Source organism: Astyanax mexicanus, chromosome 8 (assembly GCF_023375975.1).
Source record: "Astyanax mexicanus isolate ESR-SI-001 chromosome 8, AstMex3_surface, whole genome shotgun sequence".
In the NCBI taxonomy this organism is placed as follows: domain Eukaryota; kingdom Metazoa; phylum Chordata; class Actinopteri; order Characiformes; family Acestrorhamphidae; genus Astyanax; species Astyanax mexicanus.
Genome location: NC_064415.1, coordinates 4,996,958 through 5,012,855, shown reverse-complemented (window position 1 = coordinate 5,012,855; position 15,898 = coordinate 4,996,958). Strand labels below are relative to the sequence as shown.

General features: G+C 36.1%; 1 protein-coding gene and 2 long non-coding RNA genes across 3 annotated transcripts in view; all 3 read left to right on the top strand.

Annotated features, from left to right (window-relative positions):
• dnajb6b (DnaJ heat shock protein family (Hsp40) member B6b) overlaps positions 1–6,969 on the top strand; it is an 80,656-nt gene extending 73,687 nt beyond the window's left edge. The window contains exons 9-10 of the mRNA XM_049481950.1: positions 3,627–3,752; positions 6,416–6,969. Coding sequence (XP_049337907.1) covers positions 3,627–3,752; positions 6,416–6,516 — 227 coding nt within the window. The 3' untranslated portion in view covers positions 6,517–6,969. The remainder of the gene's footprint in view (positions 1–3,626; positions 3,753–6,415) is intronic.
• Positions 6,970–11,970: 5,001 nt separating this feature from the next.
• Positions 11,971–12,287, top strand: LOC125803766 (uncharacterized). Its single transcript, XR_007440151.1, has 3 exons — positions 11,971–12,126; positions 12,199–12,225; positions 12,271–12,287. It is a non-coding gene; the product is annotated as an uncharacterized LOC125803766 (long non-coding RNA).
• A 184-nt stretch (positions 12,288–12,471) lies between these two features.
• LOC125803767 (uncharacterized) lies at positions 12,472–13,653 on the top strand. The gene is made up of 3 exons (XR_007440152.1): positions 12,472–12,830; positions 13,029–13,100; positions 13,425–13,653. It is a non-coding gene; the product is annotated as an uncharacterized LOC125803767 (long non-coding RNA).
• The last annotated feature ends 2,245 nt before the right edge of the window (positions 13,654–15,898 follow it).

Genomic DNA, 15,898 nt, shown 5'->3' with positions numbered 1-15,898 from the left:
TTAGATTCTCTGTCCGAACCCAAACTCGAACCCGATCTGAGGCCAAGATTTCCCACCTCTCTCTGTTTTCGGGCTCGTTTTTAATGTTATTTTTATTTTATATAAAGCTAAAATGTGATAATCACAATATAGCAAAGTAACAAATCAAACTGTTATGTTATGTTAATAATGCAATGTGTCCACTCATAGCCTTATTGTTGTTTTATATGTTTTATATGTTTTATATGTTTTGCACTAAGGCTTTATGCTTAAAATAAAATTAAAAATCGTTTGTTTAGAAAGTATTCTATATTCTTAAACATGGTAAAAAATATATTAGAGTAGACAAGGAGATTGGTTCTTAATAAATATTTTTATTAAATAATAGGTCTATGCTTCTTCAGTGTTGCAGGGTTGATTAACATCATTCTGAACAGATTTCACTCATTTAAACAGCCCGAAAATGATTTAAAAAGCTCAGTTTTAACGCTTTACTTAATAAAAAAATGTAGGGTTTAAATCAGGCTTGGGCTCATAATGATAGTTTAAACTTTAATAGCTCCACCATGACGCTGTACGTTTGCAGACTGCAGTACAGCACAGTTTGGGTTAAACCAGGATTTTTTTGGTTCATTGACCACCATGGATACTGTAGCAGCACCTCAGCAACCACCTAGCTACCACTTAGCAACACCATAGCAACCATCTGGGATACGATTCCATTGCAAGCTCCTAGCAACCACTAAACAACCACATTGCAACCACTAAGCAACACAATAGCAACCATCTGGGATAGGATACCATTGCAAGCTCCTAGCAACCACTTAACAACCACAGTGCAACCACTAAGCAACACAATAGCAACCACTTAACAACACAATAGCAACCATCTGGGATAGGATACCATAGCAAGCTCCTAGCAACCACTTACCCAACACATTGCATCAACTTAGCAACACCATAGCGACTATCTGGGATAGCAAGCTTATAGCAATCACTTAACAACACAATAGCAACTACTTAGCAACACCATAGTAACCATCTGGGATACGATACCATAGCAAAGTCCTAGCAAACATTTAACAACCACATTGCAACCACTTAGCAACACCATAGCAACCACTTAGCAACACAATAGCAAACACTTAGCAACATCATGTAGTGACCTTTTCTAGTTTTAGCTGTCACCCATCAATTGATGCATTTTTTTTTTGGGAACTTCAAGGCTTATTGTGTTCTCAACTATTTTACTTATGATTTACTTACGATTTGATAAAGGGTTTTTAATACAGATCTAAAATGATCTGACTCTGCAGTTGTGGAATCCTTTTTGTTGATACAGTGTAAATAATATTTTAAAATCAGCTATAAAAGCTTTTAGGCTGAATTTATGGTGCATAAATGATCCAGTTCACACTGATAAAATTTACCTTTAAAAAAGTTTCGTAACTTTCTGCATTTGATTTTTTTAGGTAAATTTAATTTAAAATAAATTTAAGTAACTTTAATTCGGTTCCAAGACTTAATGTTACAGTTAGAGTAAATAAGTGAACTGAACTTCAGTCAATCCTTTCTTTTAGTAAACTTTACCTCATTTATTTTTACTGAATCAATCCTTTCTTTTAGTAAACTTTACTTCATTTACTTTTACTGAATCAATCCTTTCTTTTATTAAACTTTACTTTATTTATTTTAACTGAATCAATCCTTTCTTTTAGTAAACTTTACTTCATTTATTTTTACTGAATCAATCCTTTCTTTTAGTAAACTTTACTTCATTTATTTTTACTGAATCAATCCTTTCTTTTAGTAAACTTTACTTCATTTACTTTTACTGAATCAATCCTTTCTTTTATTAAACTTTACTTCATTTATTTTTACTGAATCAATCCTTTCTTTTAGTAAACTTTACCTCATTTATTTTTACTGAATCAATCCTTTCTTTTAGTAAACTTTACTTCATTTATTTTTACTGAATCAATCCTTTCTTTTAGTAAACTTTACTTCATTTATTTTTACTGAATCAATCCTTTCTTTTAGTAAACTTTACTTCATTTATTTTTACTGAATCAATCCTTTCTTTTAGTAAACTTTACTTCATTTACTTTTACTGAATCAATCCTTTCTTTTATTAAACTTTACTTCATTTATTTTTACTGAATCAATCCTTTCTTTTAGTAAACTTTACTTCATTTATTTTTACTGAATCAATTATTTCTTTTAGTAAACTTTACTTCATTTATTTGTACTGAATCAATCCTTTCTTTTAGTAAACTTTACCTTATTTATTTTTACTGAATCAATCCTTTCTTTTAGTAAACTTTACTTCATTTACTTTTACTGAATCAATCCTTTCTTTTATTAAACTTTACTTCATTTATTTTTACTGAATCAATCCTTTCTTTTATTAAACTTTACTTCATTTATTTTTACTGAATCAATCCTTTCTTTTACTAAACTTTACTTCATTTATTTTTACTGAATCAATCCTTTCTTTTAGTAAACTTTACTTCATTTATTTTTACTGAATCAATCCTTTCTTTTAGTAAACGTTACCTTATTTTTTTTACTGAATCAATCCTTTCTTTTAGTAAACGTTACCTTATTTTTTTTACTGAATCAATCCTTTATTTTAGTAAACTTTACTTCATTTATTTTTACTGAATCAATCCTTTCTTTTATTAAACTTTACTTTATTTATTTTTACTGAATCAATCCTTTCTTTTAGTAAACTTTACTTCATTTATTTTTACTGAATCAATCCTTTCTTTTATTAAACTTTACTTTATTTATTTTTACTGAATCAATCCTTTCTTTTAGTAAACTTTACCTTATTTATTTTACTGAATCAATCCTTTCTTTTAGTAAACTTTACTTCATTTATTTTTACTGAATCAATCCTTTCTTTTAGTAAACTTTACTTCATTTATTTTTACTGAATCAATCCTTTCTTTTAGTAAACTTTACCTTATTTATTTTTACTGAATTAATCCTTTCTTTTAGTAAACTTTACTTCATTTATTTTTACTGAATCAATCCTTTCTTTTAGTAAACTTTACTTCATTTATTTTTACTGAATCAATCCTTTCTTTTAGTAAACTTTACTTCATTTATTTTTACTGAATCAATCCTTTCTTTTAGTAAACTTTACTTAATTTATCTTTACTGAATCAATCCTTTCTTTTAGTAAACTTTACTTCATTTATTTTTACTGAATCAATCCTTTCTTTTAGTAAACTTTACTTCATTTATTTTTACTGAATCAATCTTTTCTTTTAGTAAACTTTACTTCATTTATTTTTACTGAATCAATCCTTTCTTTTAGTAAACTTTACTTCATTTATTTTACTGAATCAATCCTTTCTTTTAGTAAACTTTACTTCATTTATTTTTACTGAATCAATCCTTTCTTTTAGTAAACTTTACTTCATTTATTTTTACTGAATCAATCCTTTCTTTTAGTAAACTTTACTTCATTTATTAGTAAATTAAGGCTGAATATGGAGAAATGTGTATCTGACAGATTTGAGAAATGTCTCTCTTGTTCCGCTCTCCAGTAAAACAGCGGTTACTGACTCTAGACCAGTGTTAAATAAGTATTAAAGGTTGAGTATAGTGTCTGAACTGTTCTCTTGTTCTGTTCTCAGATCTTCCTGCTTGCGATGCTTTAGAGAACGAGCAGAGTCGCTATAGGCCGAGCGCTCCAGCCAATCACAGCCGCTACCTCAGAAACACAGCAGAGGAGGAGGCGGGGGAGCGAGGCCTGTCCAGAGGTCAGTACTCACAACCTAGTCAACATTATACACAGCTCTGATATATAAGAGAGCACCTAAAAATGATGAGTTTCTTTGATTTTACCAAATTAAAAACCTCTGGAATATAATCAAGAGGAAGATGGATGATCACAAGCCATCAAACCACCAAACTGAACTGCTTGAATTTTTGCACCAGGAGTAAAGCAGCATAAAGTTATCCACCAAAAGCAGTGTGTAAGACTGGTGGAGGAGAACATGATGCCAAGATGCATGAAAAAAAAACTGTGATTAAAAAACAGGGTTATTCCACCAAATATTAATTTCTGAACTCTTATAACTTTATGAATATGAACTTGTTTTCTTTGCATTATTTGAGGTCTGAAAGCTCTGCATCTTTTTTTTTATTATCTCAGTCATTTCTCATTTTCTGTAAATAAAAGCTCTAAATGAGAATATTTTTATTTGGAATTTGGGAGAAATGTTGTCTGTAGTTTAGCTTTGACTTTTATTTAATCACAGATGGTAAAATATTTCATAAAGCACATAAATGAATCTACAATATATTAATAAATTAAATTAATTTAAGTTGAGCAGATAAAACATGAAAAATATGGGATTTATAGTGTCTGAAATTAAATAAAAGTCCTAATTTTAACTTGTGAAAGCTGGTTAAACCTTAGAAAAGCTGACATATCTGAGGAGAAGAGGCATCTGGACACTTTTAAACGTGTATTAATTGGGAATTAAGTTGGTAAAATAGAAAATGATTCACTCACTGGTGCTTTTTATATGTTAAATAGGGTCAGATGGGTGGAGGCATTGTATATGTTGACCCTTAAGACCTGTGTTAAGCCATATGTCACTCATAAATATGTTAACTAGGCGCTGATTAAGGTCACGTTCTGAAGCATATCATTATAAAAGCTCTACACCAGCGGTTCTAAACCTTATAATAAATACTTTATTGCATTATTTAACTAGATATGTAGGTTATCTTTACTTTACTGGAGTAATTATTTAATTTTTTACACAATTATCTGAACTTTTTGCACTATAAGACTATAAGGGCTTATTAATGTCTTATTATTTGCTTAATAAAGCCTTAAATAGACATTTGTAAAAGATTAATTCACTACTTATTAACTGCTTATTAATTGTAGTCTTATTTTAAAGTGGTACCTTTTTTCCCCTTTACTTTTACTTTTATACTTTAAGTAGTTTTAAAACCACTATTTTTTTAAACACTTTCACTTAAAGATTTTTTTTTACTTAAGTATTTTATTAAACACTAGTATCTAAAAAAATACTTCTACCTACAGAGTAATTAACGAAGATACTTTTTACAGCTTTGCAGCTCACAAGAAATATTTTTTCAACATTTAAGTATATTATCAATGGCAAATACAATGCAATTATTAATGTATCCCATCAAACTGGAATTTGCATGAACATAAGATTACTTTACACATCATTCTCATGAGCAGAGAGTGCAATCCAGTCTCAATCCGACCTGTTTATCAAATATACTCCTATTACTTGAGTTTAACGGCTGTTCAGGTGCAGTTTAACCTGATATGATACCCAGATAGTTAATACAGCTATAAACAAACGCTGTCTCTGCTACTACTCCACGAAAACACTGTTTACACACTGAAAGTGCAGCATGTGCAGCATTCACTGCTCACAGCTGTGCGAATCCATTTGATATTTACTACTAACCTGCAAAATATTCACGCTGGTTCTTGAACACGAACTCTTCTCACTCTAAACGATCATTGCATGGTTTATTGGTGCTTATTTTGGTGCATTTCGGTTTGCGCCTGTGTGAAAACAAACCAAACCAAGGCGGAAAGCGCTACAAGCAAACAAAACATATCACCTGATCCAAACCATAAGAACCAACTACAGGTGTGAAAATGCATTTAAAGGCTATTTAAGAAGTCAACAAGCATATATAGCTTTTGACATAGTGGGAAACATTGTTATATATAATAATTTTTTGGATGTTTAACCCCTTAACAGGCCAGCAGTTTTGTTAATGTTTCAATTTTCTGCCTGATATTGCACACATAAATCTTAAAGATTAATAAACATTACTACAAATTGTGATTGTAGTTGTAATAAATATTATTTTAAAAAATGTGAGTAAATCTGCAACTTTATAAATATAGTGAATAAAATCATAAAAGTGTCTCTTTCTTGAACTTTCAACATTTTAAAATCAGTATTGTCCTGAATATAAATCGAACAGTTTATGTTCTTCAAACATTTAGTTTCGTTTTATTTGTCTAGTTTTTTTTAAGTCTATTTTCAAACCTGCAGAGTTTGGGTTGATTCCTGTTACTGATCTGGAATTATTAATTTATTAAATGGAGTAGAGAGAAAACAGGCAGCTTCTCCAAGTGTCCTGTAGGGGAATTCAAAGCAATCACATTTTCAGAATGTAAATAAGTTATTTTACTGCAGAAAATAAGGGTTGTCTATCACCTGTTGCCTGAATTAAAGACAAGGCATTTTAAAGGGGGTTTAAATTGCTGGAGTCAAATTGACCACAGGGATAAAAGATGTCAGTAAGCTTAAAGAAAGCAGAGGGTTAATAAAGCGTGAGGAAAATGATGATGTGCTCTTTAAGAAGCTATTTTCAGTGATGTGATCTGAATCTTGGCTTGTGTTGTGTGTAGGCCTCTTCGACAGCAGAAGAAAGAAACTTTGGCTGAAGGAGGCGGACTCCAAAAAGAAGCGAGCTCCACGCCTGGCGCCTCGGATCGGAGCCTGGTTCTGAGGAACCGGCACGACTCTGCACTTTACTTTAGTTTTTTTTTTGTTTTTGGCTTCGTTTTATTTTTTGGTGAAAAGTAAATACTCACGACTCAGCACCTTTATGTGTTAGAACCCCCCCTCCTCCTCCCATATGAACACAATGTCTTTTTGTTAGTATATGTTCTTCTACTGTATTAACATACAGGGGTTTGGACAATGAAACGGAAACACCTGGTTTTAGTGCACAATAATTGATTGTGGTGACGGACAGTTCTGGTGGAAACAGGAGAGTTGAGGTGCACATTGAATTCTGCCGTGATTTGATCAGCCGTGGTTTTATGTTTTTTGGATACAATCCGGGTTAGCACCCGAACATCCCTTTCAGACAGCTTCCTCTTACAGCGTCCACAGTTAATCCTGTTGGATGTGGTTGGTCCTTCTTGGTGGTATCTCGCTGACATTACCCTGGATACCGTGACTCTTGATACATCACAAAGACTTGCTGTCTTGGTCACAGATGCTCCAGCAAGACGTGCACCAACAATTTGTCCTCTTTTGAACTCTGGTATGTCACCCATAATGTTGTGTGCATTGCAATATTTAGAGCAGAACTGTGCTCTTACCCTGCTAATTGAACCTTCACACTCTGCTCTTACTGGTGCAATAATGTGCAATTAATGAAGATTGAACACCAGGCTGCTTCAATTTAGCCGTGAAACCTAAAATCCCACACTAAAATGATGACAGGTGTTTCAGTTTCATTGTCCAACTCCTGTATATCACATACAGTAAGCCTATAGTTTATTACTGATTTACTGTTACTGTTGGGCATTTAAACCCTTTCATACACTAATATCATAATTACAGCAAGTGAAATACATATCTATAGTTGTTTTCTCTCAATAAAATTAATTGTAAAAGAATTTACTTCTCTGTAAAAATGTTCAATGTCTGCATTCAGTATCATAAAACACTATATACAGTACCAGTCAAAGGTTTGGACACACCCTCTCACCTCTCATTCAGTGTGTTTTATTTCTTCTTATGATTTTTTTACAATGTAAATTTAATATTGAAGACTATATCAAAGCTCTACAGGAACACATGCAGAATTATTCTGTAAATAAAAAGAATACATTTATTAACCAAACCAGGAAATGTTTTATACTTTAGATTCTTCTACAGCTCTGGATTAAAAAGAAAACACTTCAGTTTCTGAATCAGTTTCTCTGATTTTGCTATTTATAGGTTTATGTTTGAGTAAAATGAACATTGTTGTTTTATTCTATAAACTACAGACAACATTTCTCCCAAATTACAAATAAAAATATTGCCATTTAGAGCAGTTATTTACAGAAAATGAGAAATGAAAAGCTTTCAGACCTCAAATAATGCAAATAAAACAAGTTCATATTCATAAAGTTTTAAGAGTTCAGAAATTAATATTTGGTGGAATAATATAATTAATAATATTAATATGGAGGATAAACACTTTTTACTGTTTTACTAAGTAAATTCAGATGTGTCCCTTAACTGTCTTTAATATTAATCTACAATGTAGAAAATAAAGAAAATAAAGAAGGTGTGTCCAGCCCTTTGACTGGTACTGGTCTTTAGTTGTACTCAGTATTTATACTTAGACTCTATAGTATTTGTATTTGGTCTTATCTGTACCAGATTAAATCTCTAGTCATGTTCAAACTCTCACCAAATCACACCGACTTCCACAAATAGAACCCAAAAAGATTCAACGGCTTGTCTTTTTCATTGTTTTGCTTCTCTCAGAAATATCTAACATGTAAAGTTTTTTTGTAGTTTTGCAGTAAAATGATGAGGCTGGTGTGAGTGAAGTACCTGAAATATCTCTTTAAAATATTCTGTTTAATTTAGAATTTGTTTTTTGTGTAAATTAGCTTTATAAAAAGCTGTATAGCTTCAGTGGATTTGAATGAGACTCTGAGTTTTGAATCATTATAGTACTGTTCTTGTATTGAACCTACAAATGTAGTGTATTTATAAATAATTCAAATAAATAATAATAATAATAAAATTTTGTTTCCTGATGGAATTGAAAATGGACTGTTTTTCTCTGCTAGAGATGGTCTATATGAATATATGTGGATATAAACCTTGGGGCATCACTAGTGTTGGGGGATATACAGCTGACTAGCAGCTGAATGTATGTGATTTAAGCAATAATACAATAATAATAATATTGAAAGATTTTAAGTTGAAGAGGATGAGAAAATACGATCTGTTTGGTTATAAAAACTCCGCCAGTTAAAATAGTTCCATTGCTGCTCTGTTTGTACCTTCGCTGTTGATGTTTGGTTTGTAAGCGCTGCATCGTTGCTAGGTTACCTGTATACAGCGCATTACCGGCTGATAATGACACTAATAGCACACCTCTCAGCCAATCACACTGCAGGATAAAAACTAACCATGATATAAAAGATATTTTATTAGTACGTTTTTTAATAAATCATTTTATATAAATTTTTTTCCCATTGTCTTCCAAATTTGCTAGGATGGTAAAGACTAGCACATGCCTCCTCTGATACATGTAAAGTCAGACTCCGCCTCTTTTTGAACTGCTGCTGATGCTGTAGCATTACAGAGTAGCATCACAGCGCTAACGCTCGGAGGAAAGCGCAGCGACTCGGTTGTGATACATCAGCTCACAGATGCAGCCTTGTGCTGATCCACATCACCCTAGGAGTGATGAGGGGAAAGAGCGGCATCTACTATACACATCGAGAGAGAGCAAGGCTAGTTGTGCTTTCTCGGGGCTCCGGCAGCTGATGGCAAACTGCATGACCGGGATTCGAACCAGCGATCTATTTTTAAGTCTTTTCTGAATGCACACTCCGATGCACTATTTAAGTCCACACTGAGTTTCATACTAGTCCCTATGGAACTGATGTTAGGCCGATGTCTCCTGTATAAAAATGGTTCTTAATGGAATTAAAAGTGGGTTTTCTCTGGTTCTTCTCTTCTCATCCCTAAAACAACCTTTTGTTTCAGCTTTTTGTTTTAAGAGTACAGAAGTTTAGATGTTTTAGGAGGACAGCGAGAGCTTCCTGCAGTATTTATAACAGCAATCCCAACAATCCCACTGATGTAGGACTCAGGAGCTGATGTGGAATTTCATCACATGATCGATCAGAAAGGAAAAGAAGAGATTGGGATTAAGGAAATGGAAGGTCAGGCGATGGGAAATCAAGCCGGAGAAAAGAGGAGAAGAAATTAATTATTTATCCTCCAACGTGAGAGAACAAGCTGTCGTTACTCGCGCTTTACACTCCAACTTAAACACCGTATCAATATTTAAGATGATATTCCAGCTGCTGCCGCCCCACATCCCACTGCTGTATTACAGAGGAACTGTGTACAATATAGGGACAAAAGTATTGGGACACCTGTTCATTCATTGTTCTTCTGGAATCAAGAGTTTTGGGTTGGTTGGCTTAGATGTTTCTACGTTTATTTATCTACATACAGCTGACATCCCACCTCTCCTGTGACTCACAGGATTCTCCCACTTAATAATAATAATAATAATAATATTAGCTTGCTCATGTCTCCAAATTATATACAATAACCAAAAATTCAGGACATACATAATGTGGGGGATGTTTGCGCTGAACTTCTTTCTTTCATAGTGTATCACTTCAGGGCAGTTTTGCTGAAGAGAGTCAACCCTTGTTAACCGTGGTGTTCATATTTTTGTTACTCGTTTACTTTGTTATTTGTATTAAATTTTACATTAAAATGCTTTACACATGCTTGCTTCACCTAAATTGCGAGCAATATAAACAGCTTACATGGTTTAAATTTGCCCTTTACCTTTCTTATGTTACATTTCTTTCAAAAAGCGCTACTCTTTTTTTTTAGTTTTTTAATAAAATGTAAAAGAAAATGAAATAAAGTCAAGATATGAGTAAAAAAGTTGTTTAGTTTCAAATTTACAAATGAATTACAAATGTTTATTAGCCCTTGGCCAAACATAAAGGGGGGGGGGGGGGGGGGGCACAGTGTGTGTTTATCGAAAATGTGTTTTGATATATGTTTTTCACAAAAAATGAGCCAATGCCAATGAGTTTGAGTTAAAAAAAATATATTTTTTGTATAATTTGATGAAAAATGAAAACACCACACAAGGGTTAAAAAAGAGGGAATAATAAGGCACTACTCTATTACTGACTCAATTACCCAAATACAGATATTTTTGTGTATATTAGCTTTTCAGTAAGTGGATGATTTCCCTCTATCAATTCATTCGTATTCATACTTTGTTCTTCTTCCTAATTTTAGTATCTAGGTTATGTTTTTAACCTAGCATTAGCTACTTAACACTAGGTAACTAGTTAACTAGATTAGCCAACTCAGGTTATCTTAGTTAGGTAACTGGTTTGGTGAAAATGGCGGTGAAATGCACAGAGTAATTGGGCGGGGTTTGGCAGTCACGCGGCCCCGCCTCCCACCTCTGCCACGGCAGTTCTGGCTCCAATTTGCCTTTACTGCACAAGGGCACGCGAGATGGCAGCTTCCATTTCGGCCATATTTTGGCTTAAAAACGGCGTAATGAGACTGAATGGGGACGCCCTGTCCATATTTATATACAGTCTATGGTGAAAACCCCTGTAGAATTTCTTGGTAGACCCTGTTTAATTGAAGAGTCGAACTGAGCATGTGCAGAGTAGAGCAGAGTTGTTGGCTTGGCCTCCACTAGGGTTCAACTACGATCTGTAAGTTTTGCCAAAACAGGCTATTTAGTTACACCAACTTTTAATGATGTTAGTTCAGGTGATTTGCTTGCCATAGTTTATGGTGCAATTTAATGTTTAAATGTTTTCAAAAAATAATTTTAAGCATTGTTTTTTTGTTTTTATAGTGTATAGTCGAGAAGTGTGCAGCTGCTGTTTCATGCACCTAAAAGGTGGGTAAGTGTGAGTGTGTGTGAGTGTGAGAGAGAGAGGGGGGGGTTATATTGTATTATTCATGGAGACGTATGCGTGCATGACCTGCAGTGTAATTCGGGCCGTGTGTTGGTCTGCTGGAGTCTCTGAGGGTTTAATTAGCCACCAGAGCGTCTGCAGCTCCTCTACCTCATCTCCACTCCTTCACTTTTAATTTACCCACAATTCCTGCACTCGTTCTCAACCTGACTTCCCTTCATTTCAATCTCTGTGAGAGTTAGAACAGTCCTGAAGGTGTTTGAACCTCTGTAAGAGCTGTAGGAGCTGTAAGAGCTGTAGGAGCTGTTTAGGAGCTGTAGGAGTTGTAAGAGCTGTAGGAGCTGTAAGAGCTGTAGGAATTGTAAGAGCTGTAAGAGCTCTAGGAGCTGTAGAAGCTGTAAGAGCTGTAGGAGATGTAAGAACTCTAGGAGCCGTAAGAGCTGTGGGAGCTGTAGGAGCTGTAAAAGCTGTAGAAGCTGTAAGAGCTGTAGGAGATGTAGGAGCTGTAGCAGCTGTAAGAGCTGTAGGAGCTGTAAGAGCTGTAGGAGGTGTAAGAGCTGTAGGAGCTGTAGGAGCTGTAAAAGCTGTAGGAGCTGTAGGAGCTGTAGGAGGTGTAAGAGCTGTAGGAGGTGTAGAAGGTGTAGGAGCTGTAGGAGCTGTAAGAGCTGTAGGAGGTGTAGGAGCTGTAGGAGGTGTAAGAGCTGTAGGAGGTGTAGAAGGTGTAGGAGCTGTAGGAGCTGTAAGAGCTGTAGGAGGTGTAAGAGCTGTAGGAGGTGTAGAAGGTGTAGGAGCTGTAGGAGCTGTAAGAGCTGTAGAAGGTGTAGGAGCTGTAAGAGCTGTAGGAGGTGTAGGAGGTGTAAGAGCTGTAGGAGGTGTAGGAGCCGTAAGAGCTGTAGGAGGTGTAGGAGCTGTAGGAGGTGTAAGAGCTGTAAGAGTTGTAAGAGATGTAAAAGCTGTAGGAGCTGTAGGAGGTGTAAGAGCTGTAGGGGGTGTAGGAACTGTAGGAGCTGTAGGAGCTGTAAGAGCTGTAGGAGCTGTAGGAGCTGTAAGAGCTGTAAAAGCTGTAGGAGCTGTAGGAGGTGTAAGAGCTGTAGGAGATGTAAGAGCTGTAGGAGCTGTAGCAGCTGTAAGAGCTGTAGGAGGTGTAAGAGCTGTAGGAGCTGTAGGAGCTGTAAGAGCTGTAGGAGGTGTAGGAGCTGTAGGAGGTGTAAGAGCTGTAGGAGGTGTAGGAGCTGTAGGAGATGTAGGAGGTGTAAGAGCTATAAGAGCTGTAAAAGCTGTAGGAGCTGTAGGAGATGTTAAGGAGCTGTAGGAGCTGTAGGTGCTGTAGGAGGTGTAAGAGCTGTAGGAGCTGTAGGAGCTGTAAGAGCTGTAGGAGGTGTAGGAGCTGTAGGAGCTGTAAGAGCTGTAGGAGCTGTAGGAGGTGTAGAAGGTGTAGGAGCTGTAGGAGCTGTAGGAGGTGTAAGAGCTGTAGGAGGTGTAGGAGCTGTAGGAGGTGTAAGAGCTGTAGGAGGTGTAGGAGCTGTAGGAGGTGTAAGAGCTGTAGGAGCTGTAGGAGGTGTAAGAGCTGTAGGAGGTGTAGGAGCTGTAGGAGATGTAGGAGGTGTAAGAGCTGTAAGAGCTGTAAAAGCTGTAGGAGCTGTAGGAGGTGTAAGAGCTGTAAGAGTTGTAAGAGCTGTAAAAGCTGTAGGAGCTGTAGGAGGTGTAGGAGCTGTAGGAGCTGTAAGAGCTGTAGGAGCTGTAGGAGCTGTAGGAGCTGTAAGAGCTGTAGGAGGTGTAGAAGGTGTAGGAGCTGTAAGAGCTGTAAGAGTTGTAAGAGCTGTAAAAGCTGTAGGAGCTGTAGGAGGTGTAAGAGCTGTAGGAGGTGTAGGAGCTGTAGGAGGTGTAAGAGCTGTATGGGGTGTAGGAGCTGTAGGAGCTGTAGGAGCTGTAAGAGCTGTAGGAGCTGTAGGAGGTGTAGAAGGTGTAGGAGGTGTAAGAGCTGTAAAAGCTGTAGGAGCTGTAGGAGGTGTAAGAGCTGTAAGAGTTGTAAGAGCTGTAAAAGATGTAGGAGCTGTAGGAGGTGTAAGAGCTGTAGGAGCTGTAGGAGCTGTAAGAGCTGTAGGAGCTGTAGGAGGTGTAAGAGCTGTAGGAGCTGTAAGAGTTGTAAGAGCTGTAAAAGCTGTAGGAGCTGTAGGAGCTGTAGGAGGTGTAAGAGCTGTAGGAGCTGTAGGAGGTGTAAGAGCTGTAAAAGCTGTAGGAGCTGTAGGAGCTGTAGAAGGTGTAGGAGCTGTAGGAGGTGTAGAAGGTGTAGGAGCTGTAGGAGCTGTAAGAGCTGTAAAAGCTGTAGGAGCTGTAGGAGGTGTAAGAGCTGTAAGAGTTGTAAGAGCTGTAAAAGCTGTAGGAGCTGTAGGAGGTGTAAGAGCTGTAGGAGCTGTAAGAGCTGTAGGAGCTGTAAGAGCTGTAGGAGCTGTAGGAGGTGTAGAAGGTGTAGGAGCTGTAGGAGCTGTAAGAGCTGTAAGAGTTGTAAGAGCTGTAAAAGCTGTAGGAGCTGTAGGAGGTGTAAGAGCTGTAGGAGGTGTAGGAGCTGTAGGAGCTGTAGGAGGTGTAAGAGCTGTAAGAGTTGTAAGAGCTGTAAAAGCTGTAGGAGCTGTAAGAGGTGTAAGAGCTGTAGGAGGTGTAAGAGCTGTAAGAGCTGTAGGAGGTGTAAGAGCTGTAAGAGCTGTAGGAGCTGTAGGAGCTGTAAGAGCTGTAGGAATTGTAAGAGCTGTAAGAGCTGTAAGAGTTGTAAGAGTTGTAAGAGCTATAAGATATATAAGAAAAAAGAAAGAAAGAAATGTAAAAAAACATATAAGGAGAAACTAATATAAACAATAATAATAAAAAAAATTAAGTGATGAACTAAATAACAAAAACAAACTAAATAAAGGAATAGAATATAAAATGTAAAAGTAAGAAAATAAGGGGGCGGTGAGGGTTAGTAAAAAAGGACCAAATACATTTAATTAAAATAGACAAACAGGAAAAAGAAAAATGAAAAAAATATGAATGAAAAAAACAAAGAATAAAGAGTTTGAATAAATTAACGATAAAAAAGACAAAATGCAGATACAAAACAAGAAAATGAAAAATAAGAAGAAACAAAAATGAAGGAAAATGAAAAAGGGGTAGTCAAAGATCAGAAGAGAATGTTGAATAAAACAAATGAATTACATTAATAAAAAATGAATAAATAAATAAATTGAAGAACAAAATAAATGAAATTGAAAAAATAAGATTTGGAACTGAAAGAAAGGAATACAAAACAGAAGATAAAAAATAGACCAAATAGAAGAGATAATAAGATGAAAGAAACAAAATCAAAAAATAGAAAAGTAAGAGAAAAAAGGAAAGAGGAGAAAAGAATAACAGAAGAGACCAGAACAAAAATAAGATTATTAATATTTTTATATGTACAGGGTATATCTCCTTCAGTCTCTGCACTGATCTACTGCTATCAGACAGATGCAGGTATCAGATGGACACTAGGTGGGGCTGTGTGTCCGGCCTGTGTGTGTGTGGTGAGTTCTGTGGTGATCTCCTTCACCACCACTAAAACCTTCATCACCACCAAAACCTTCATCATCCCCAAAACCTTCATCACCACCAAAACCTTCATCACCACCAAAACCTTCATCACCACCAAAACCTTCATCACCACCAAACCTTCATCAGCACCAAAACCTTCATCACCACCAAAACCTTCATCACCACCAAACCTTCATCACCACCAAACCTTCATCACCCCAAAACCTTCATCACCACCAAAACCTTCATCACCACCAAAACCTTCATCACCACCAAAACCTTCATCACCACCAAAACCTTCATCATCCCCAAAACCTTCATCATCCCCAAAACCTTCATCACCACCAAAACCTTCATCACCACCAAAACCTTCATCACCACCAAAACCTTCATCACCACCAAACCTTCATCACCACCAAAACCTTCATCACCACCAAACCTTCATCACCACCAAACCTTCATCACCCCAAAACCTTCATCACCACCATACCTTCATCACCACCAAAACCTTCATCACCACCAGCAAAACCTTCATCACCACCAAAACCTTCATCACCACCAAAACCTTCATCACCACCAAACCTTCATCACCACTAAACCTTCATCACCACCAAAACATTAATCACCACCAAAACATTCATCACCACCAGACCTTCATCACCACCAAAACATTCATCACCACTAAACCTTCATCACCACCAAACCTTTATCACCACTAAACCTTCATCACCACCAAAACCTTCATCACCAATAAACCTTCATCACCACCAAAACCTTCATCACCACCAAACCTTCATCACCACCAAACCTTCATCACCACCAAATCTTCATCACGACGAAAAAATTCATCACCACCAACCCTTCTTCACCACCAAATCTTCATCACCACCAAAACCTTCA